Source organism: Vombatus ursinus, unplaced genomic scaffold (assembly GCF_900497805.2).
Source record: "Vombatus ursinus unplaced genomic scaffold, bare-nosed wombat genome assembly UNPS02014799.1, whole genome shotgun sequence".
Classification (NCBI taxonomy): domain Eukaryota; kingdom Metazoa; phylum Chordata; class Mammalia; order Diprotodontia; family Vombatidae; genus Vombatus; species Vombatus ursinus.
In genome coordinates, this window is record NW_020954577.1 from 8,037,065 (window position 1) to 8,061,742 (window position 24,678).

The 24,678-nt window shown below is 42.5% G+C and overlaps 1 protein-coding gene across 1 annotated transcript in view; it reads left to right on the plus strand.

Moving 5' to 3' along the window:
* Window positions 1-19,418, plus strand: part of CUNH7orf31 (chromosome unknown C7orf31 homolog) — a 43,565-nt gene extending 24,147 nt beyond the window's left edge. Inside the window, exons 6-9 of the mRNA XM_027872186.1 lie at window positions 1,647-1,735; window positions 14,762-14,936; window positions 15,582-15,673; window positions 18,576-19,418. Of these exons, the coding sequence (XP_027727987.1) occupies window positions 1,647-1,735; window positions 14,762-14,936; window positions 15,582-15,673; window positions 18,576-19,418 (1,199 nt within the window). The remainder of the gene's footprint in view (window positions 1-1,646; window positions 1,736-14,761; window positions 14,937-15,581; window positions 15,674-18,575) is intronic.
* Window positions 19,419-24,678: the final 5,260 nt, after the last annotated feature.

The window sequence follows — 24,678 nt, forward strand, 5'->3', positions numbered from 1 at the left end:
ATCTGTAAAATTCAGAGTTTTGTTCTAGAGGCCCTCTGGCTGTAAACCTTTGATCTCGTGATTGTACTATCCTCCTCCTCTGTAAATCAGGCCCCTTTATCTTCTTCCTGCATCTGAACTTTGGTTATTCCACAAGGCTTAGACCTGCATTTTTCACATTCTCATTGCTCTAATTGTCATCTCCACGTGGACCACTTTCAGAAATCTATCTCACATTGACATGACCAGCCCTGACCTCTCTTCCAAGTTCTAGGAAGCGTTTCTCTCATCAGCCCATCTACCAACAAATATTTATTGAGTGTTTGCTATATATTCACTACTTTTGGGCTCAAGAGGTAGGAGAATTGACTTCAAAATAATGAGACTAAGTCTTCTCTGTGACCTGAATAAGCAGAAGAGGAAATATGTTATCAACAGCCATGCTCTTAGAGTTGGCCTCCAATCTTGCTATCACCACTGTATTCAGTACAAGTGTGGTGTTTGTGCCAACTGAAACATGAATAGCCTTTATTTTAGGACAAAGAATTAATAACCAATGGAGTTTTCTTTTGATGCTTTAACATCTGCAACTGAGACATTTGACATGTTCCAAGAAACTTTTGGAGAAGAAATCATGTCAAGAGAAAGAGCTCGTGATGGGCACAAAAGGCTTTAAAGAAGTTAGGGAAGATTTCCATTAGGGAAGGACAAAGCAGTTGGTTTTGTCTCTAGAAGGAATGAAAATGTGGGGAAGGTCAAGGATCTGGTTCATTCTAATAAAAGCTTTTAAGAGTGATGCATGAAGAAAGAGAGAAATTGATTCATTCTGGAAAGAAAACTTGAGTATACGAAAGAGTGTCTCACAGACTCCCACCCACCCCATTCTTTTCAATACAAAGAGTGAATGCTTGGTATTTATTTTTATTTTTTAAGGAGAATAGATAAAAGTTTCTCAGGGAAAAAAAGTAACTATAAAATTCCATGAGGCCAAAAACTGTATTTTTGTAAAAAAAAAAAAGTTTATCATTATTATATTTTCAATTAACAAGCATTTTTATTAACCTGTCCTCCCAATACCCATCATGTCATTGAGCAAATAAAAAACCCTGAGAAATAAGGTCTTCAATATATAACCACATGATCCCCCAAACCAAACTGTCATATTGACCTTCTCTGAAAATGTTCAATCTGTTTCAGCATTATAAGTTTCATCACCTCTGTGTCAGGAAGTGAGCAGGATGTTTCAACTTCATTTCTTTTGGTCTCATGATTTATCATAGAACTGACCTCACCCGTCATGAGACAAAGGTCAATAACTCCTATGGTCACTATGCCCTCTCTCTCTCTCTTTCTCCCTCCCTCCCTCCCTCTCCCTCTCTCTCTCTCTCGTGGACAGTCACTGTATCATAGCTGACATTTCTATAATTCTTTAAGGTATGAGAAGTCCTTTACCAACAGCCTCAGTTTCCTCATGTGTAAAATGGGGATAATAACAGCACCTACCTCACAGGATTCCTGTGAGAACCAGATGTGATCATGTCTGTCAAACACTTTACAAACAGGTATCATTTCCCCCATTCTACCTGGTTGTTTCTGACTTAAAAATACAACAGCCTCTGTCCACATTGGCACCTGAATGTTGTTTTTTTTCCCCCTGGGATTTTCAGGTAATCCATATCGACATGAAAACCTCGATTTTCCCTCTGATTCCCGAAAGAAAGCCTTGCATTGGCCTGGGCAGCATGTGTATTACGACGTAAGTGGTTCTTCTTCTGAAATGAAGCCAAGCACCTTTGGGTAAAGTAGAAAGGGCCATGGCTCTGAGGCCAGAGGACCTGGGTTCAAATCCCCCTCTGATACTTCCTACTGTGTGCCCTTGGGTGAGTCATGCCATCTCAAGTCAATTCAGTTCTCTGGGCCTCAGTTCCCTCATCTGTAAAATGAGAGTGTGGATCTAGATGACCTCTGGGGTCTCTACCAGTGAAGTAGTATTTGCTGACTCAGAGTCGGAAAGAGCCTGGTGCAAAGGCCTGAGTTCGGTCCCAGCAGGCTAGGCTGGCTCCAATAATACAGAAGCAGAGGAGAGAGGGTGAGGATTAAGGACACTGAGGGCTAGGGAGAAACGCTGTGTGACCCTGGGCAAGTCACTCACCTCTCATGATGGAAAGGTCAGTTATTATCCCTCCTATTTTCATCATATCCTCTCTGTAGGAAGTCACCATATTGCATGGCTGACATTTCTGTGGTGCTCGAAGGATGCAGAATGGGGACACCCAGACTATTAGCAAAGAAAGAAAGAGTGAAAAGCACATGAGACCCAGACTTGAAAGAAAACCAAACAATTAGAAGCATCCTTCTGGTAACAAACTCCAAGGCAGAACACGAGAGTGACTCTCAGCATGTCCAGAAGTGTGTTGAAGAGAAAATGGGTTTTCACTGTCAGGTTCTTTTTCCTTTGGGGTTTAATATTCTCAGGAATTCAATGTGCTGCTCTGCATCATCTCAGAAGGTCCTCCTGTGATGAGTAAATGCATTATTTCATGTGAGAGTATGTTACCCAGCATGCCTTGAGCTCCTCAGACCAAAGCTGCTTGCTACATTCAGTACAAATGTATTATTTCTAGAGTAGACTTTTGGAAGGAACTGAGGAAGAAACCTCAGAGGATGCCTAGTTCAACTCTCTCATTTTACAAGGGAGGAAACTGAGGCACAGGGAGATGATTAACTCACCCAAAGTCACCCAAACTTGTAATGATAATGCCAGGATTCGAACCAAGGTCTTGTGACTTCACCTTCTGTGCTCTTCTCACAGCCCCAGAGCTGCTGTCTCCTTAAGGCTTATTGACTCTGAAGCCTATGTTCTCTCCCCTATACTGTACTAACATTCTTCATCTTTTTGTCTTGTATTTGGACATAGGATTTCATCAGTATAACTCTCTCCTTCAGTGCACATAGGCAGACGCTTTATAACTTATCCAGTGTGATCTTGGATAAGTCACTTCACCTTTATGAGCCTCAGTTTCCTCACCTGTAAAATGAGGGGTTGGACTAGATGGCCTTTGAATTCCCTTCCAGCTGTCAATCTATGTTCTTCTCTTCCCAGAGAGCTGCCTGGGGACACTGTCTTAGGGGACCTACCCATAGTCCATAACCAGTAAAAGCATCACAAGGATGTTTCAAAAGTGGGACTTAAACTCAGGGTCTTCCTGACTTCCAGACTGGCTTGTGGTTCAGTCTTTTCCAGTCATGGCCCCTTCTTCTTGCCTCCTTTGGGGTTTTCTTGGCAGAGGTCCTGGAGTGGTTTGCTATTTCCTCCTCCGGGTCATTTTACAGATGGGGAAACTGAGGTAAACATAGTGAAGTGACTTGCCCAGGATCACACAGCTAGTCAGTGTCCAAGGCCAGAATTGAACTCAGAAAGATGAGTCTTCCTGACCCTACGCCCAGCACTGTATCTACTGTGCCACCTAAATACCCAAAATGAAGTGTTCAGTTCCATCGTTTCAGCCACGTCCACCTCTTCATGACCCTCTTTGGGGTTTTCTTGGTAAAGATACTGAAGTGTTTGCCATTTCCTTCTCCAGTTCATTTTACAGATGGGGAAACGGAGGCAAACAAGGTGACGTGACTTGCCCAGGGCCATACAGCTAGTACGTGTTCAGGCTAGCTCTCTAACCACAATTCCATCCTACTTTTATTCATCTTGGTAAGAATGAAAAATTTCTGAGTCATACCACCAAAGATCGTAACATCATACATTCAGAATTGCAAGCGACCTCAGAGACCATCCAATATGACCCTCCCATTTTACAAACAAAGAAACTGAGGCCCATTTGCTATTGAATAGCAAAATCAGGATTTTAACCCATTTCCTCTGATTTTGAGATTAAGCCCATTTTCCACAGGCCCATGCTTCATTCCACTGGGCAAGAGTTTTGGCTCCTCAACTAACCAGAAAGAACACTGATGTTATTTCTGTGAACCTGGCCATAGCCTTGCAAACCCAAACAAATTTCCATGGAGGATTTTTAAGGGCTGCTTTCTCGCATGGACACTTCTAACTTTACATTTGTCTTCCATTTTTCTCTGACAATTTTCTTTTCTAAAATGCTCCTCTTATAAGCAGTTGTCCTGTGGTAATGAGTAAAGCTCAGTCAAACACAGAAACCCGAAACCTGGTTCTGACCTTTGTCCCTGAGGACTCCGCTGGCTCAGTACCAGCTCTTCTCCCAGTTAAATATAGCCAGCTACCATTTCCTGATTTCTCACTCAACCATAAGAACCTTTGGGGTTGAAGACTCGAAGCTGTATCTGGCAATTTGGGGCACCCACAGTCAGGGGCGAGCATGGTGAAACTACCTCTAATTCAACTTTGTAATCCACAAGGTGCAAATGAGACCAGAAGTAATGGAGAAATGCTCAGCTAAAAGGGAAGGGGAAACAGTTACTGTCGTGGCTTAAGGGGCAAAAGCTCGGAGTTGGAATACAATCCTGTCAGAAGTCACGTGCTCCAACGAGCAGGATTAGAGGTCCCATTTTCTTTCCATCCCACTGGAGATAACTGGGAGAGGAGAGCTGCCATATAGTCTGAAAGTACAGAATGGCCTTTGATTAGGGAGAACATCTTCTTATAGAGGTGAGGCAGGACGGAGGGAAAAAGAACAGCTGGGGAAGAAGCCAGGACAGTTTGGGTTTATGGGATGGAAGAAGAGAGTGAGGACCCCATGGACCTTAGGGCCCCTTGTAAATATGGCCAGGGATGTATTGTGATTAAGTAGTGTTTATTTTATCATCTCAATTACTAATGTCATTAGATAACATAAATATTAGTATCCTGCAACTTAAATATTATCATGAGTGAATGAAAGAACAGTCATTGAGTGGTTGCCATGAGCCAAGCAATGTGATGAGTGTTGGTGACACAGAGCCGAAAATCAAGACTGTCCCGGCTCCCTCAGCTCTTCCATGTCTCCAGGTAAGAGCGTGCCTTAGTCATTCCAGAAGCAATAAGAATTCACGCTATTAAAAATCCTAGGACCTATTCCACTCCTTCCTTCCAACCCAAATCTCCTCATGTTACAGTCTCATTTCCTCTAGTTCCAGCCTTGTTGAAAGGAGTAAATGAATGAATTAGGGAAAGAATAAAGGCAAAAGTGTGTATTAAGGGGCAGCTGGGTGGCACGGTGGATAGAGCACTGGCCTTGGAGTCAGGAGGACCTGAGTTCAAATTCAACCTCAGACATACAATACTCACTAGCTGCGTGACTCTGGACAAGTCACTTAACCCCAATTGCCTCACCAAAAAAAAAAAAAAAGTGTGTATTAAGTATGTACTGTGCTCCAGGCATTGTATGTTAAGCACTGGGGATGTAAATACAAGAAAGTCACACAATTCCTGTCCTTAGTGAGCTTATATTCTAATAGGGGACACAACACATAGAGTGGGAAAGGGGGGCTTGGGTCAAAGAATAAGGCAAAGGCTCACCTATGAGAGAGCTCAGGGTCCCTTTTAATCGTATTTTTCTGTATGGAAATCCTTCATATTCTCCAAGACATTGATTACAGTTCTGCTTTTACCATCTCAATCAACCAATCAATCATGCTTACATGCCTGTTCTGAAATTTTCAGTATCTCCTTAGTACTTAAAGGATCAAGCCTCCAGACGCTCAAAGAGACAGTGGCAGGTAGCAGATAGAGTGTGCTAGACCTGGCTATGTGACCTTGGACAAGTCAATTAACCTGTATAGGCCTCAGTTTCCTTATCTGTAAAATGGGAGGGGTGGCTTCTATGGCCTCTGAGATCCATTCTAGTGATAAATCTGGGATACTTTGAGGCCCAGACCTCTCACTGTTCACCATCTAGGCTTCCTCCTTCCTATTTCCCAGCCCTCTGCTCTTGCCAAACTGATCTACTCACTGTCTCTCTAACATAGCTTGTCCTGTCCAACCTTTTTTTTTTAAAAAAAAATTTTTATTTTTAGGCAATTGGGGTTAAGTGACTTGCCCAGGGTCACACAGCTAGTAAGTGTCAAGTGTTTGATCTGAGGTCAGATTTGAATTCAGGTCCTCCTGACTTCAAGGCTGGTGCTCTATCCGCTTCGCCACCTAGCTGCCCCTCTGTCCAACCTTTACGATTTAGTTTATTCTGTGCCCATGCTCAGCGTGTCTTCCTGGCCAAACAAAAATTCAACCTACTCTTCGAGGGCCAAATCTAATTATTATTATTAATACGACAACGAACATTTATATAGTCCCCACTGTATGCCAAGCACTTTACAAATATGATGTCATTTGATTCTTACAACAACCTTGGGAGATAGGAGATATTATTATTTCCATTCTACAGATGAGGAAGCGGAGGCAGACAGCGGTCATGTAACTTGGCCAGGGTCACACAGCTAGGCAGTGCCTGAGGCCAGATTTCCGTCCAGGTCCTTCTGACTCCAGGCCCAGGGCTCTCTCCACCGTGCACTGTGAGGCATTCACTGAACTCCTCCTCCATTGGATGTAATACATTGGAAATACTATGGGATACATTATGGTTCCCGTTCCTTGTCACTGTTTCTTTTCGGTTTCTAGCAGAGCTGGGCCTGGGTGGCTCATGGCGGACCCATTATACGCCGTGATCCTTAGCTACACGCAACCTTACTCAGAGCACGGCATCCCCCACTGCCCGCACTTTACTTTTCCTCCTCCTATGATATTGCCTGCAATTGTCATTAATGGACTTTGTTTATTTGCCCTGGATTGCTTCTTGGTCAAGGGCCCTTGGGCTTCCTGGACCTTTGACTCCAAGGTTCCAGCCACCCTCACTGCCCCCATCTTGCTGACCTTTATAAATCTTATGGAGAGAATTTGGGGAGCAGCTAGGTGGCGTGGTGGATAGAGCACTGGTTCTGAAGTCCAGAGGACCTGAGTTCAAATCCTGCCTCAGACCAAACACTTGATACTTCCTAGCTGTGTGACCCTGGGCAAGTCACTTAACCCCCATTGCCAAAAAAAAAATTGGGTGGCAGCTAGATGGCAAAGTGAATAGAGCTCTGGCCTTGGAGTCAGGAGGACCTGAGTTCAAATCCAGCCTCAGACACTTAACACTTACTAGCTGTGTGATCTTGGGCAAGTCACTTAACCCCAATTGCCTCACCCAAAAAAAAAAAAGAGAGAGAGAATTTAGTGGTCCAGTATCTGGGGCATTAGGGCAGCCCTGGGAAAAAATTGTTTACTAGGCAAAGCTTAACTTTCACAGCCTTTCATCCTCCCCTTCAGCCTCCCACATCTAATCTGGATCCAGGCTTCCATGCCCAGGACACACCATCTGCACCCCATGCCTTCTCACTGGTACTGCAGACCCCCTTTCAGCCTCCCTGTATGCACTGTCCTCTCCCACTCCAATGTAAGTTTCTTGAGGAAAGAGACTATCTTGCTCATATATGTATTCTACCACCTGGCACACAGTAGATGCTTAATAAATGCTTTATCTCTCTATCCCAATTCTAATTCTACAAAATTGAAGAAACATTCATTAAGTGCCCACTGTTTACAAGACACCTTCCCCAAGCCAGCATGAGACATTTTTCCACGATGCCCTGATCCCCAAATCCTTTCTAAAGCTTACCCATCACCCCTTTCTTATCAGGATGTTGCTCTCAGTTGGCTGTCCTATGGAAAAGAATCCGGTAACTAATTCATCCTGAGGTGCCCAAAGATGGCAAGGATTCAGGAGTTACCTTTCCTGGGGGTATTTGCAGCTTAGTAGGAAAAGAGGCGAACCCTTCCAACTCGGGGACAAGGCTGCAGAGCCACCTTCTTGCACCCTGGGCAGAAGGGGGAGGGTGAGAGGAGGGTGCGGAATTAGACTTTGCCAGGTGCTGCACAAGTTTTCCCAGGGATGGACGTCTGGAGATGAGCCTTTGGCAGGCTGCATAGTTGGTCTTCCTGATCGTAATTAGTTGTGCCAAGTCTCACAATGTGGATATAATTCAGAATCTTGAGAAGCTAAAAATGAATAGTGGCTAAGGTTAAGGAGTGAACAAGTAATAATCCCCCAGGCAACCCCTTGTTCTGGGGCCTGGGCTATCTTGGCTTGGCTGGCCCTCAGACAACAGCTGCACAGTCTACCGCCAGGGCTGCCCTTGCCCTTCCAGTGGAATAGGTGACCTGCATGTGCCAACTCTGCTGGCAGAGTGCCTGAGAGCCCAGGCTCACCTCTCTGCCACCAAGAGACAGAGGAGCAGAGGACTTTTGTAGACTTTCATATTCTGCACGCATACATAACATTAGTGTTTTTATTGGTCTATTTACTATAAATAAGTTGCATTAACATTTTATATTTTGTATTTATCTTTCATGTAGATAGTTTTTGCATTTATATTTCAGGTAGATAAATTGATTTTATATTTCATATTTATTTTTAGATAATTTTTTTATTTTGTATTTATCTTTCAGGTAGGTAGATAGATAGATAGATAATAGACAAATGAATGGATGGATGGATAGCCAGACATAGCAAGACTGACAAACAGAGGGAGTCGTCCTTTTCTAGATAGCTAGCTAGCTAAATAGATGGATAGGCAGATAGACAGAGGTAAGAGCAAAGATGAAAATCATTCCCTGCTATTATATAAGCTGTTATTTTTCTTCAATCTGGCTTGGAGATCTTTCTGATTATCCTCAACCAGAGGTATAGCCACCCCAGACACCAGTTTACCTGCCTCTAGGAGTTTTGCACTGGTTGGGATTCAAGGATAAGCGTCCTACAGGTTACTGATAGCAGGCTGAAGCATGGTGCAGCTGAGTCTTCAGAGTGCTCCTGGAGGTCGTGTCAGGCCTTTCAAACATGGCAGTTGCATTGGTGCATCAAGTGAGTCAAGCAGAGGTATACATATTGTAATTGTTGTGCAGCCCTAGAGAATGTAAAATCCTTGAGAGAATGAACGTATGAAAGAGCATTTATTGAGGACTTACTGCGTGCCAAGGACTGTGCAAAGAACTAGGGATACAGATACAAAAGCCCAAATAGTCCCTACCCTCAAGAAGCTTACATTCAAATAGGAGAAACAACACACATAGGGGCATAGTGGCCAGAGATGGGGACTTTAGTCAGAAAGTTACAGGGATAATGAGTAGGACCACAGTCCAGGAAGGGTGGCATGCCCTATGCAAGAACAACGGCAGTAATGACTTGGTCATGGTTAATCATTCTATGATGAATGGAAGGGAGGAGGAAACGTGGCTTGGCAAGGAGGCTATGGAGGAAGGAGCCAGAAGAGGAGAAGAATGAAAGATAAAGTAAGGGATGATGGGAGAGTTTCCTGAAGTTTCTAAGTCACCGCTTACCAGAAATTCTGCCAGGACCGAGTCTGTAGTGTGGCCAGTAAGAAGGCAGGCCAGAAAGTGTTTGTGGAGGAGGCATCCCCAGTGCCTCGGTCCATTCCTGGCACACAGTAGGTGCTTATTGACTGAATGATGGATTGATAGGACTGGGCCAATCAGGGTGGATCAGTGGGTGGTGGAGAGAATGTGCCTGAGTGGAATTCTTGCACTACACAATTTGAATATTTAAATGTTCTGCACCTCTCCTGCAGACTAGACAAATATTGAGAATATTGCAAACCCAAACTTTATTGACCCTCATACAATGACCTTGAAAAGTTCTCACTAGTCTCTGTAATGAGAGAGAGAAGCTGGGCTTTTTGACTCTCTAACTTAAAGCTACACAGCTTTACAAAAGCCCAGAGCTGATTGGGTAACCTCCAGAGAAGCTTTTCACAGAGGACCACGGTTATTGGAAACAGGCCTCGGGAAAAACAGACAATTCTCTTGCTGCTCTCTCTTACCTGGATGATTCTGGGACACTGGCATTTCCAACCTCATGATGAAAATAGGCCAGCTGAGCCTGGTGAGAAAGGCTAAGCATGAGTTTCAAAACCCAAGGGAATGCCTCCCAAAGAAGCAGCCCTTTGGTCTTTTTGATGGACGCCAGACGGGCTTCACTCTTGTTGCCCGGGTTTTCGAAAAGCTGCTGCTATAAGCTTGCTTGAGTCCTAAGAATCACTTCAAAATGTTCATTTTTCAGTTCCACTGATTCACTGAAGGGTAGGGGAAAAGATAGTCCTAGAAAATGTCCACCAGGTCCACAGAGCAGGGTTTTTTATTTTCTTTTTAAATGATGAGTTTCCTGCTTTGTGCACATTTGCTCTTCATGTTAAAGCTACAGCACACAAGCCCGTGCCTGGTACTTTTTGAGAAATATGTGTGTGACCGTCACCCTCCCCAGCCTGATGGGGCTATGGAAAGGGAAAGTGACAAATCCACCCAATATTTTCAAAGCTCTTTGAAAGCCACCTTTTTTGTTAGTTGGTTTAAGAACTTGGCTTTTCTTTACCTAAATGCAAATGTAAAGAACATTATCATTCCTCCAGGAAAACAAGAAGGTAATATTCCTATTGCTTGGTCAGATTACATTATTTTACAGCCAAGTGTTATACCAGATACAGACAGAAAGTAGTCCCGACCTTGCATTTGTCTCTCTTTTGTGTTGGAGGCTTTTCTAATACAAAAGGCCCAGGTTCACTTTCAGATTAGTATGGTCAGAGGTACATGTGAGGTGTGGGCTCACTCCCTTTCATATTATATTCACCTCCACCTCCCATGTACCTCTGACCACTTGGCCATAAAATAATTGTATAAAGTAGTTAGGAATTTTTCCAATTTAAGCAAGATTGTGCTTCCAATAACAAAGACTTATTTCATGTTTCACTTGAGAGATAATGATGTCAGCCTCCAACTCCCAAGCACAGTATAGAAGAATAGAGGTTTTGTCCACCTGGAGAATAGGGCGAGTACCAATAGATGAGTGTTTCACAAAGAAACAGCGTTGAGTGGTACAGATGTTCCTGAATAGACTAATAACGTCAAAGCCTGAAGTCCACAACTCCAAGAATTGTGAGTTACCCTGAACACATTACTTTTCCTTTTCATGATCTTCCCTTCCAATTTCCTACCATTATGTGCTTATTCTCCCCTAATAGATACTGAGTACATTGATGGGAGAGTGTGACTCAGAGGCTTATTGTGTAGTAAACTCTAATGTATTTTATTGTGTATGCATTTGTAAGACATTTGGGGGTTTGGGAACTTAGATTTTTTTTAAATTTTTAAAAGTTTTTTGTTTCTGTTCTTATTTTTGTTATTTTTGTTATCTTTTTCAAAAAGATGGGAGAATTTTCTTTTCGTCCTGCTCAGTTTTTATTTATGATTCTTGAAATATAGCTCTGAAGAAACCAGACTTTTTAAAAGCCCATTAAATGGAACTACATGACTGGCCTTTAAACCCAAATCATTCTGGCTGGCTCTCATTGAATGGCCAATAATAACCCCCAACCCAAGTCTTTGGAGCTTGTGGTTTAGTTTTGATGGCTTAGAATGAATGTAAATAGCAATTGTTTTCTGTTCCAGCCAGAAACTCTAAGGTCTTCCCCTCCCAAATGGATAGTTTTGCATTGGTAAATTGGACATCTTTTGTCTCCATTTTTACCTGTCCCTTAGTCACTGAATGGGTGTTGCTTCTGACAAACTGAAACCTGGGAAAGACCTTAATTTTGAAAGGCCAAGGTCACCCACTGCATCCTGGGCCATCACCAGGCTTCTTTCTTGCCACTGGACTCTGATGACTCTGGAGGAGAGAGTGAAGCTGATGACTTCACATTAGCTCGGCCTCAGTTAAATCCAATTCATGAGCAAATCAAGACATCACCCGTGATGTCATTGGTCCTCTTCAAAATGAAGGACAAACAACAATTTGTTTCAATATATAAGTACCTGTGACACTACTATTATTTCCTTTGCTTTATCACAAAGTAGATGGTTATGCTTAAGCTCTACAAGGGTCATTATTGTGAGTGGCTGGTTTATATAAATAGAAATGCATAAATAGGGGCACATGAACCAGTGGTGAGGAGGGGATGTATATTTCTGTTCAACGGGTTGTTCCTCAGACCCTGAGAGAATTTGAGTGTAGTCATGCAGTGTTAGCCTAGACCCATTGGTCTGTGAACAAGCCAGCCCAGAGAGTGAGTGGGAGAGTCCACACAGCCCCTCGAGGGCTGACTCTGCCTGGGTGTGAGGAGGTTTTGAGGGGTGAGCAGGTAGGTCACTGCTCCAGATATCACCACCTGTATTACATGGCAGGAATGGCCACATCACCCAAACTCTAGAACAGTGCTTCCTTCATCTTCTACCTACAATGTCAACTTTTTGGACCCAAGATTGTTGTTCAGTAATAAATACACTAACCCTGGAGTCACAGAACCTGAATTCAAACCTTGCCTCTGCTGATCAATTTGTGTGACCTTGGAGAAGTTACCTGATTTTTCTGGGCCTTGGTTTACTTACCTGTAAAATGAGGGGCTTAGACTAGATGATTTCTTTTTTTTTTCTTTGAGACAATCAGGTATGTGACTTGCCCAGAGTCACACAGCTAGTAAGCGTCTGAGGCAGGATTTGAATACAGGTCCTCCTGACTCCAGGGCCAGATCCATTGTGCTACATAGCTGCCGACATCTGAAGAGGTGTAGAGGTTTTGGGGTGCTGAACCCCAAGATTGCGACATGGGTCTGCCTGAATGAATTCAACCCAAATCTTCTTCCAGCCAGAGAAATAGTTTATTAAAGATAAAGCATATAGGCCAGACTCCCAAGGAATCCAAAATCAGTAACGCCCGTAAGGATGAGCGGGAATGAAAGTCTCATCCTCTAGGCATGAGAACAGCTCAGCATCAGAATAGGGGAAACCAGGTGATGCCCATAAGGATGAGCAGGTATGAGACAGTCTCAGCCTTTTGGACATGAGAAAAGCTCAGCATCTTAATAGAGACAAGATGGACCTTATATTCAGTAAGACTGTGGGAGGGATCTAGGAGTGGCCAGGTAGTTTGGGGTGACGGGAGGAAGAGCCTAGGGAGATCTGGATGGGAGTGGCTAGTAAGCTGGGGTGAACAGAACTCCTGGGTCCTGGACCTCATGGCCCCTAGCTAGGATTAAGGGTGGGAAATGGCCAGGGGCCATAGGAAGGTAAAACAATGGAGGGGAGATTGTGTGTAGCCACAATGAAAGGCCAGTTGATGGGGGGAGGTGGTTGGGAAAAAGGGTCCAGGTGAGAATTCCCCTTGGAAGGTCTGAGAGATTGAACAGACAATGAGAGTAGATGATGAAGGAAACTGGAAGGAGAAAGTTTGCTCTCAAAGGGAGCTGGGACCGGTAGACAAGCTTCTTTTTAGGGCTAGGGGCAAAGGTGCATTTGAATAAGATTAAAAGGTAAGGCTAAGGCTTTCAAAGAGAGGTAAAGTGAGTCTACAAGGAATCTAAAGTTTAAGGTTTTTCTGGAAATTGTAGACAAACCGGAGCCAGGAAGGAAAGAGCATCTGAATAAGATCAAAAGGCCAAGCTGAGGCTTTGGAAGGGCAAAGGTCTCGGCTTCTAAAACTGAATGAAACCCATCACATCTTCTATTCCTATGACTTTACTTATCCTTTATACTTGTGAAGAGGTCTAGAGGTTTGGGGTACTCAGACCCCAAGATCATGATGTGGGCCCTGCCTGAATGAATTCAACTCAAATCTTCTTCCAGCCATAGAAAAAGTTTATTAGAGATAAAACATATAGGCCAGAATCTTAAGGAATCTGAACATTAGTAACACCCTGAGTGCACAAGTCAGTCTCAGTCTTTTGGGCATGAGAAAGTCTTAGCATTTGAACGGGGGTCAGGGTGGATCTTATATACACTAAAGTAACTTAGCATGGCCAGAAGAGGGGGCTGGGAAAAGGGTCTAGATGAGAATTCCAATTGGAAGGTCTGAGAGATTGAATAAACAATGGGAATAGATAATGAAGGGAACTGCAAGGTAGAAGTTTGAAAGGATCAGAAGGTGGGGTTAAGGCTTTCAAAAGGAGATAAGGGGAAAGGTTTTTGGGGACCTGTAGACAAAGGGGAGCCAGATTCTTTTTAGGGCTAGGGGCAAAGGTGCATCTGAATAAGATCAAAAGGTAAGGCTAAGGCTTTCAAAGGGAAATAAGGAGCTGGGGCCTGTAGAGCCAGATTCCCTTTGGGGCAAGGGGTGAGGATCTCGACTTGGGCCAATACATGTCTCTTGTATTCAGAAAAAGCAATTTCATAAGCATATTATGGCTTAATAAATAGTACCCCAGTCTGTGTAAGACCAGACCCTGGGGCTTTGGACCATGGGTATGTCCATTCATTGGTTGCTAAGTAAAGATGTAACAGATTAGCGACAATCAGATTAATCCTGATAGAAAACCTAAAATCTGTGATTCTTAGCCTGCCCTCAGTCCCCTTTCCCCAGCTCTCTGTCATAATCATGGCCACAGCAGAAGGGGCCACCTAGGATTGAGGGCCATTTAGTATACCTCATTGTTTCATGGGCCGGCAAGGTCAGAGTGGCCAGCCTGCTGGTGAGTGAGTCTCTCTGTCCTGAGCTAGGTGAGTCCTAGCCAGGGCCTCACAACAGAGACTCAATCTCTTGCCTCTTGATGCTTGAAAGCTTTCCTGGCATGGGAGAACCTCCAGAGGTCATCCTCTGCCAGCATTGACCTTTGAGAGGTCCTGGGGTCACCTCCCTATCACAACGGTACATTTGAGGAGAACTTTGTGGAGGTGCAGTGACCCCCTGGTCACAATGAGACAGAAAGAGGACTGATAACAGCCTTGGGAGCCCCCCACTATTGGAAGTTATTAATAATCATAATCATTGTGTTTATATCCTAGCTTCCAAAACATATTCACAAGAATACACAGATCTTCTACCCCAAACCTCCAAAACTCTTGGCACCAAACACCACCTTAAGTATGCTGGATCCTTTATTGTCTCTAAGAGAAGCTAACATACAAAGAAATCTGGAGCGGTCCCATTGGATAACAAGCTACACACATGATTTCACAGGTATGGATTATCTCTAGTGTGAGCAATGGGGGAAAATCACATTTGGCAGGAGGTGGTGCTAGGAGATCTCATCTCCTTTTTGTTCACAGCCCTCACCCCCATTTCTCCGTCAAAGCACTGAATGGATATTGAGGAGAAGGACAATAGTTTTGGGTGGGTTGGGAGGAGGTAAAGGATTGGTTTTTATCTTGGTCACGTTTTGGAGGTACAGTTTTTTCCTGGGGGGTAGGGGTTAGAATATATTTCCCTGTTCCCTTGTCCACAGTGGGAAATGGTTTTCTCTTGATTGAATCTTATCAGATGGCACATTTTTGAGGCATAATAGACAGAAAGCCAGCCTCAAAGTCAGAAAACCCTGGGTTCTAATGCCATCTTTGATCCATACTTTGTGTCCCTAGGCTAGTCACTTGACCTCTCATTGCCCTAGGTGAATCTTCCAAAACTTTATATTGTAGAGCAGTTATTGATCTGCATTGGGAAGAAGGAATTTACTCAATGAGAGTTCCCTATGAACCAATAAAAATCACAGGTCCAGTCCATTTTGCTTGGGACATTTAAATTGGGGAACTAACCTCCAGTGAGTAGTGTAATGCTAATCACCCTATTTTCTAACCAAATAATAAGATCCATAACATTTCCATTAAGGTTCAGGTCCCGTGAACCCCCTTGAACTGGATGATTTTCATGGAAAGGAGGTGGCCACTTTAACTGGACAGATAGGATTTGACCCACCACCTGTAAGTAATTACAGTCAACTCTCAATTATTCTGGGGGAGGGGATGATCCAATTCTTTAGGCACTTGGTTTCTTCCTCAGGCTTTGCCTCCCTCTATCCCATTCACTGTTGTTAGTGGCCAAGGGACGTTGGCTCTCACCTTTTACCTCGACTCTATCACCACATTATTAGACTGTGGGGGACAAACCAATATGGGGGAAATATGGGGAAAAACCCAGTTCCTTTTCTCATTGTTATGATAGGCCAGTTCTGCTCTGCCAGAGCTCTGTTGAAATTATTAACAGAGGCATTGATTTATATGGGGCATGGGGCATTTAATTTGAATGAAAATGTTCACAAATCCTTTGAATTGGTGCACATTTGCATAGCTTTACATTATCTTACACTTGGGTAAGCTAGACCATGGCTTCCTCCCATTAGCCTTAATAATTGAGAGTTGGCTGTATTACAGCATGTAGCAGACTCAATAAATATTTGTTGTTTGACTGACAACATGAAAAATACTAAGAGAAATCATCAGACTTCAAAGACATCAGATACATGTTATCTAATTGAATTCTTAGAGAAGTAAAGGAAACAACTTAGCCATCCATGGTTTATGTTTTCACCAAGGATTTTAATAAAAAGTGGGGATCCCAAATTGGACCCCTTGTTTACCTGCAGAAGACTCTAAAGAAAGTTCACATTTTCATGTAGTTTTCACTACAGTGGGACCCAGTTTCTATACTATGAATCCTTGGGGAAATGGATACTGGTCTAATGATACTGTTCTAAATTCTCATCCATCACAATGCTAAGACTGGGAAATTGACAAAGAGACTTTCACTATTCATAAAATCTGAGTTTATGTTGACTTTAATCCCACCCCAGCCTTCCTTGATGTAATATAGAAGCATATGATCCTTGACTGTTAGCACCAGTCCAGTGACTGGCCAGCAAACAGTAACTATTTTATAAATGCCAATTGATCAACCCAAGCTATTTCATCCAGTGAAATCCGATGGCCAAATTGACGATTTCACCTTCCTGTATCTCAGACTGACACTGAGGATTTGGACCCTTCCCCCTACCTCTCAACAACCTCCCTTTCCCACCATAGGTGACCATCCAGGAAGTAGTCTTATTTTATTCAAGAAAAAAATGTCCAGTTATGCAAATTTTACATAAAGAACCACATATAAAATAATTATAGAGATGAGTTAACATCAAATAGGTATTTATTGCTGAGAGGGTAAAATCTCTAAAGCATTGTTTCTCATAATCTTGGCGTTACATTAATGAGGGCGGGGTATGGGAGATAGGAAAGCCTGGTGAACCTTGGGGACTGCTGGGTTTCCTATGAAACACCTAGGCTTTTGGCACAGGTTTGCTCTAATTATACTATTTTTAAAGGTACATTTGAATTCTGTGGTTTAGAAAACCAAAATAATCCCTCTTCATTTAAAGGGACATTTTTGAGGCAAAGCCTGCTGTTACATGGTGGGATGGATGCTAAGTTCATAGTCAGAAGACCTGGGTTTGAATCCTGGCGTCTGTCCCTTGTACCCCGTGTGACCCTAAAATCAGCTCCTTAACCTCTTGGGTTCTCAAAGGAGTAAGGGTTTGTATCAATGTCTCTAGTGTTCCCTTCAGCCTTAAAACCCCCCATAATAATGGTCATTCGTAAGTAGCAACCTTTTTCACAACCACCCTGTGAAGTGCAGGAAGACTATAGAAGAGGAAACTGAGTCTGACAAGAAAGGCAAAGTGCCCAAAGCAACGCCATTAGCAAAGAGGCAGTGCTGATATTTGAACCCAGGTCTCCTAGATCTTAAGTCCAGTACTTTTTTTGTGTTTGGAAGTAAAATTGGACTCATTGAGCTAAACAATTCAAATATCTGGATTTTTGTCCGTTTCTCTACGTGTTGTCTACCCAGGCCTAATAACTGAAACAGGAACTAGTCTACCCAACCGCCAAGTATATAGTAAGCACCTACTATGTGTCATGGAACTGGGAACATGAAATAAACTCTACTATTGAATAACTTATATTCAATCAGGGGAGACAAGAGACAGAGGTATAATTATATAAAGAATAAATATGACCAGAAGAAACATAAGGCTGTCAGAGAAGGAGGACACTAGCAATCGAAGGAATCAGAAAAGACTTTATGGGTATGATGCTTGAGCTTCATCATGAAAGAAGAGGGGGTTCCCTGAGAAAAAGGCAAGAAGAGACCCTTGACAGGCATAGGGACAGTCGAGGCAAAGGCCCAGAGGTAGCAGACAAGAGTATCTTACCTGAGGAAGAGAGGGCCAATTGGGTTGCACCCCAGAGTACAAGAAGTGGAGTAATAATATATAATGAAGCTGGAGGGATAGGTTGGGACCAAGTTGGGAAAAGCTCACATTTCAACAAATTCTAAGAACGTCAATGCTTGAGGGCAGGACTCTACTCATTTTTTTTTGTTTTTGTATCCCCAGAAATCTAACACTGTGCCTGGTGAAAGGGTAAATCCTTAAGAAGTCCTTCTAGGTTTATTGGTTCACTGGTGTTCTCTTGTTGTCCTAATAAAATGTGAGCTCCTTGAGAACTTGGGATGGTTCCTTTTGGTCTGGGCACCCACCCCCACCACCTAGCACAAGACCTAGAACATTGTAGGTTCTAAAGAAATACTTGGTGATTGATAAAAAATAATCCCTTATGGTTGAAGAGACCATCACAATCCCATAACTGAGAAGGGGGCCCAGTCAAGTATTAAATGTCCTTGGATATGTTATTTTAAGTGGTACAATTTTAGAAGTCTAATCAAGCTGTTGAAATTGAAATCCCCAAATAGTATATAAAACTGAGCTATAGCAGTGGAGTGCCAGTGACTTCTGATGCCAATCTCTTCCTTTCTTTGTCTTCTCCTTACCTACAGCAAGAACAATCCCACCCAGAATTCCTTCCTACCAGACCTTTGGAAGGCCGTATTGCACGTATTTTGCAGGGCCGCAGACCCCGAGACTCCGTAGTTATCGCACAGAGGTTACCTTTGTGTCCCCAGTGTACACCTAGCGTCCTGTGCAGGGTACATTCTGTGGTGCCCAGTCATGCTGAGATGATGCTCATTAAGGGGAGCACGCCAGCAGGACCTGTGGCCCGCAAGAACCCAATTTCTGAAATGGAAGAGATGATCGGAAACGGAGTAATACCACCATCTCCACCTCACTGCAAGACCAAAGAAGACATGTATGATTTATCTAAGATTTATGAACCAAACCCGTACTCCAAAATCACAGATACTTACAGGAATGATGCTTTGTACTGGAGACAGCTATCGATCAGGCCTACCTCCCAAACACATGTCGAACCTGAGGATTTTCTCTGCTATGACAACATGAAACCCAGCCGGCTTGACCAATATATAGTGTGGCATAACCCCGTTGGCCTCAGCAAGCCCAGTGTTCTACCAGAGCTAGCAGAACAAAAACCTCCCTTTTCCCCCTGTCACTGTTTCATCAACAAGCCACAGGAGTATCCACAGATTCCTGACAAGGGGAGCCAGGGAGACAAAAATCCCCTCCTGAAGTGGTTTCCCAACGCTGGCTTGGCTCGGCCACAGACCTGCCTTCTGAAACTCCAAGACTCTTTCTCCAAGACAGGTGCATGCAGACGTTTTCAGGAGTCAATCGTAGAAGAACGTAAAGACCTACAGGATAGTGAACACTTAGGAATGCGACACAATTTCTATAACTATAATGTCGATTATTTCTTTAACTGATATATTTCTTCATCCCATGGAAATCTAGCATCTGGCAAGAACATTAAAAAAATGTATAATAATCCTCTCCTTGTGGCTACGCTTTGCCTCCTCTATGATGTCTCAATATCTTTGTTAATAGCAGTAACAAGCCACACATTTGTCATACTCAAAGGTGTGCAGATGGGCTTTGAATTCATTAGCTCATTTGAACCTTTTGACAGCCCTGGGAGGAAAGTATATATTAGTGATTATTAACCTCATTTTACAGATGAAGAAACTGAGGCTCAGAGGCAAATAGATTGAATGAAAAGTACTTTATTATTGAGCTTTTCTATTTGTATTTCCAGTGCCTAGCATTTCACTTTGCACATAGCAAGTGCTTAATAAATGCTTTGTCATTTATTCATTCATTCCACACTCACTGTGGGGGCCAAGTGCTATGCTTAAGCATTAGACATACAAAAATAAGACAGTCCCTGACCTCAAGGAGCTTACATTGCCTTGTTCTAAATAAAGCGCGCTCTCTCTCTCTCCCTTCCTTCCTTTGTTTTCTTCCTCTTTCTTCCTTTCTTCCTTTGTTTCCTTCCTCTTTCTTTCTCTCTTTTTTCCTTCCTTTCCTTCCTCTTTTTTCTTTCCCTCCTTTCTTTCTTTCTTTCTTTCTTTCTTTCTTTCCCTCCTTTCTTTCTTTCTTTCTTTCTTTCTTTTTTTCTTTCTTTCTTTCTTTCTTTCTTTCTTTCTTTCTTTCTTTCATCTGTCTCAACCAGCTAGAAGTACAGCAGCTTCACTCAAGCCTAACCTCATTGCTGATTGTCATGGAAAACCTTTAATCTGTTCCATCTCTGAGATGAGCTGGTTCACTCCTCCATAGGTACCCTAGTGGCCCTCTGTATACAGGGGCTCGCCATATTGGTAGCGAGCTTGGTACCAACACCCAATCGGCTTTAGTCCAGCTGCAGTCCAACTGTAGCATCTCCCAAGCTAGAGCAATCCACCAGCTCAAGCCTCTCCAGCAGAAGGGACTCTTACTAATGAGTATTGGGAAAAGTCTATGTTATACAGTTCCTAGTCAACTCTCATTAATTAACATTCTTACACACTTCCAAATACATCATGACACAATTTACCAAACAAGTATTTTGCAAATTTCTGATAGATTAGTGCCTTTGTTGCTGGCAAAAATGCCTTCCCAACACTAATGCATTGTTGGTGGAGTTGTGAAATGATACAACCATTTTGGAGAGCAATTTGGAACTATGCCCAAAGGACTATAAAAATGTACATACTCTTTGACCCAGCAATAGTACTTCTAGGGCTGTATCCCAAAGAGATCATAAAAATGGGAAAAGGATCCACATGTACAAAAATATTTATAGCAGCTCTTTCTGTGGTGGCAAAGAATTGGAAATTGAGAGGGTACTCATCAATTGGGGAATGGCTGAACAAGTTATGGTATATGAATGTAATGGAATACTATTGTGCTACAAGAAATGATGAGCAAGCAGACTTCAGAAAAACCTGGAAAGACTTGTATGGACTGATGCTGAGTGTAGCGAGCAGAACCAGGAGAATGTTGTACACAGTAACAGCCACGTTGTGCAATGACTAACTCTGATAGACTTAGCCCTTCTCAGCAATGCAAGAATCTCAGACATTTCCAAAAGTCTCATGATGGAAAATGCTACCCACATCCAGAGAAAGAACTATGGAGTTTGAATACAGATTGAAGCAGACTATTTGCTATTTGTTCCTTCTGTTTTGTTTGTTTTGTTTCTTCTTTCTTGTGGTTCCTTCTATTGGTTCTAATTCTTCCTTACAACATGACTAATGTGAAAATATATTTAATAGGAATGTATATGTAGAGCCTATATTAGATTTCTCGCCATATGGGGGGGAGGGAGGGGGAGAAAAATTTATAACTCAAAAGTTTGTGGAAGTGATTGTTGAAAACTAAAAATAAATTAATAAAAAAAATTAAAAAGATGCCTCAATTTAAAAAAAAAAATGCCTTCCCAGACCCAAAAACAATTTTTAAAAGAAAAAGGAAATCAAGTCTCTTTCTCAGAGGGAAAGATTGGTCCCTAGTACTGGGGCTCTGCCCATAGAGCTTGGGGACCTGATATTGACTAGAAGTTACCACCTCACCCTTCATGTGAGAAACCAACCCACTTTGGCTTGGTACTTTTAAAGACTTTAGTCAGCTTGGTCCAGGGAGGTGGGGGTCCTCACCCTCTCCCATTCTCATGGAAGGGCCCCTTTATTCTGGGCTCAATCACTATGACCAAACTGGTTCTTGCTCCAGAAAGTACTAGTGACTCACCCTCTCCCTTTCCCATTAAAAGGCCCCTCTACTGAACACACACACACATGCATGTATGCACACACATATAAACACATGCACACACACACACACATAAACATACATGCACATACACACACCCCAAATTTATCATTGAATAATAACATCTATAAATATTATCTCACTGTGCTAAGTACTTTACAATTTTTGTCTCATTTGATCATTAAAACAACAATGGGAGGTAAGTGCTATTATTACCCCCATTTTACATTTGAGGAAACTGAGGCAAACAGAGGTTAAGTGACTTGCCCAGGTTCACATTTCAAGTGTCAAAGGCTAGATTTGAATTCAGGTCTCCCTGACTTCCAGTCCAGCACTACCTAGTTGCCCCTTAAAAACCATAAGAGTAACTGGGGCAGCACGGTGAATAGAGCTCTGGCCTTGGAGGCAGAACCTGAGTGCAAATCCAGCCTCAGACACTTGACATTCACTAGCTATATGACTCTGGGCAGCAGTCACTTAACCCCAATTGCCTCACAAAAAAAAAAAAAAAAAGCTTAAGAGTGACCTACTTAAAAAGTAAACAAATGTAGGTTCCTAGCACAGAAAGAAAGTTTAGTCCTTACAAAGATACCAGAACATGCAGAGCCCCTCTGACAATAATTAGGCATCTGGGGTCAACTGGATCTAACCCTTTACCTTTCAGGTGAGAAATAAAACTGTCTTGTGTGAAAATTTTATGATGCTTCAGTTTCCTTACCTATAAAATGGGGACAATAATAACACCTACTTCCCAGGGCTGTGGTGCATCTGATTGGTTCTGGACAAAATTTTGTAGTGTCCCTTTCTATACAGAGCACACCAAAATATATCCATGGGTCCCTGCATCCCAAGCAACTTCCTCAGCCATACAGACAAATTTCTTTGGGGTGCCTCTACCAAAAGGCAGCCAAAATACCCCCCAATGGATCCCTTGGCACTTCCAGGGCAATTTAAGCAGAGTTTCTACCTCACCTCTCATTAGGATGAGAAGGTTGACTTAAATAAAGAGTCCTCTGAAAAGCTCACAAAGCTATAAGAGAATTCCCAAAAAGGGATTAAGCACTTAGGGCTTATTGCTCAGGGATTTCAGGCCAGCAGGTAAACGTTTTTTCTATGGCCCTGCAGGCTCCAGACACATGGTCTGGAGGAGTCACCATAAAATAATCAGTCTAGGACTGCTTAATAATAAAAGAGAAAAGCTAGGAGTATTTTAGGAATACAAAATCCATACTTCTCATATCAGCAGCGATATCAATACTTTAAAAAAAAGAGTTTAGTAACAATAGATATTAGTATTTAATCATTCAAAGGGCAAAAGTCATTATAAAGAAACCCGTGGTACTTTTAAGGAATTAACATTGGAAAACAGATTTCAATTGAAGTTGAAAACAAAAGAACAACCCAAAAATTAGGGTAACCAATAATAAAGATTCCTTTTGGAGAATTTTTCCAGTGGGGGTCCCCAAAACTGCAAAGAGCCTCAAAGCAAACCAAACGTGTAGCACAGCCTGGATTATCCCAGCTCCCACTTCCACTGATGAGTCAGGCCTCCTCTAGAGTTATCGTTGAAAGGTTCATGTTGTCTTTCTGGTAGTATAGCTCATGAGCCCCCACCGGTGTGCTTCGTAACAATTATTAGTCAGCCAGATTAGCTTTTAGGAAGGGATATTTAGTAAGGAGGCAAAGCAAAAAAAAAAAAAAAGTATAAAACATCTCCCCCGAAGTCTGTGATACATCCTCTCACATATATAGGGTCCACGGACAGTGGGCTCAGGCTTAGAGAGCATGTGCGACAAAGGGGTAATTCGCAGCTGCTGGAGGCCATTTTATTGGACACCTCAAGATGTTCTCCTTAAATATGGTGCAGGTTTTCTGTTGTGCTCTTTGCAGAGCCTTGAATCTGTATCCAGTTCATTCTTGGCTCCTGATGGAAGACACTGCCTTCAGCTAATCCAGGGACAGCTATGGGAAGTTGGGAAGACCTCCAGGCTTCTACAATTCATGAGGTACTTTTCTGTTCAAGAGGGAGGAGATTAAAAATTAAATCAAGCCCAAGGCCCAGGAATCTGCGCCAAGCAAAAAAGCAATGCCTTCTTAGGAGGTTATCTGTTACACTATCTCTCCTTATTGCTCACTCAAATTTTTCTGGTTCTAAACTGTTCTGCTATTTTCTAAAAGACCCATAGGTCATTCCTTAACCAAAGGAACACTTTCCTCTACATTATTACAGCTATCAAGGACTTTTTCCATCTTTACTCTAAAGTTGATGACTAATTGAGATATCTTATCACTTCATTAGTATATCAGAGCTCAGCATCTTATCACTTACTTTAACTAGCAGGGACCAACCCACCATTCACTCAATGATCCCCACCCTTATAAAAAAAGGATCCCATAGAAGAATATCATTTCAACACATTATGAGATGGTCAAATGAAGAGTCCTCTGCTGATCTAATTACAAGAGATTCTCTGTTAAATCAATCCTGTACAACAAATGCTTTTAACAGTCATTCCTCAAGTTAACCCTCTTACTCTACAAAGCAGTACAGGCAGGAAAGGGGAGTATACACTTTACTTCATAATTCTTTTGTTCTTCCATTAAAAATCAATTACCTTCACACTCCAATATAATAAAATGGATGTCACCTAAATTGATTTCCAGCTTTAATACTATACCAGTCAAACTGCCAAGAGGACTCTTTATAGAGCTTATAAGAACAAAATTAATTTGAAGGAACCAAAGTTCTACCAGAATCTCAAGGGGAATCACGAAAAACAAAATGAGAAGAGAAGAGCACTTCTGCACCTTAAACTCTATTACAAAACAATGTAACTATCAAAACTATTTGAAACTGGTCGAAAAGTAGAAAATGTCGGGAAGGCAAAATAATATAATAGAAAAAGCAGGCCAGCTGGGGCAGCTGGGACTACTCACAGG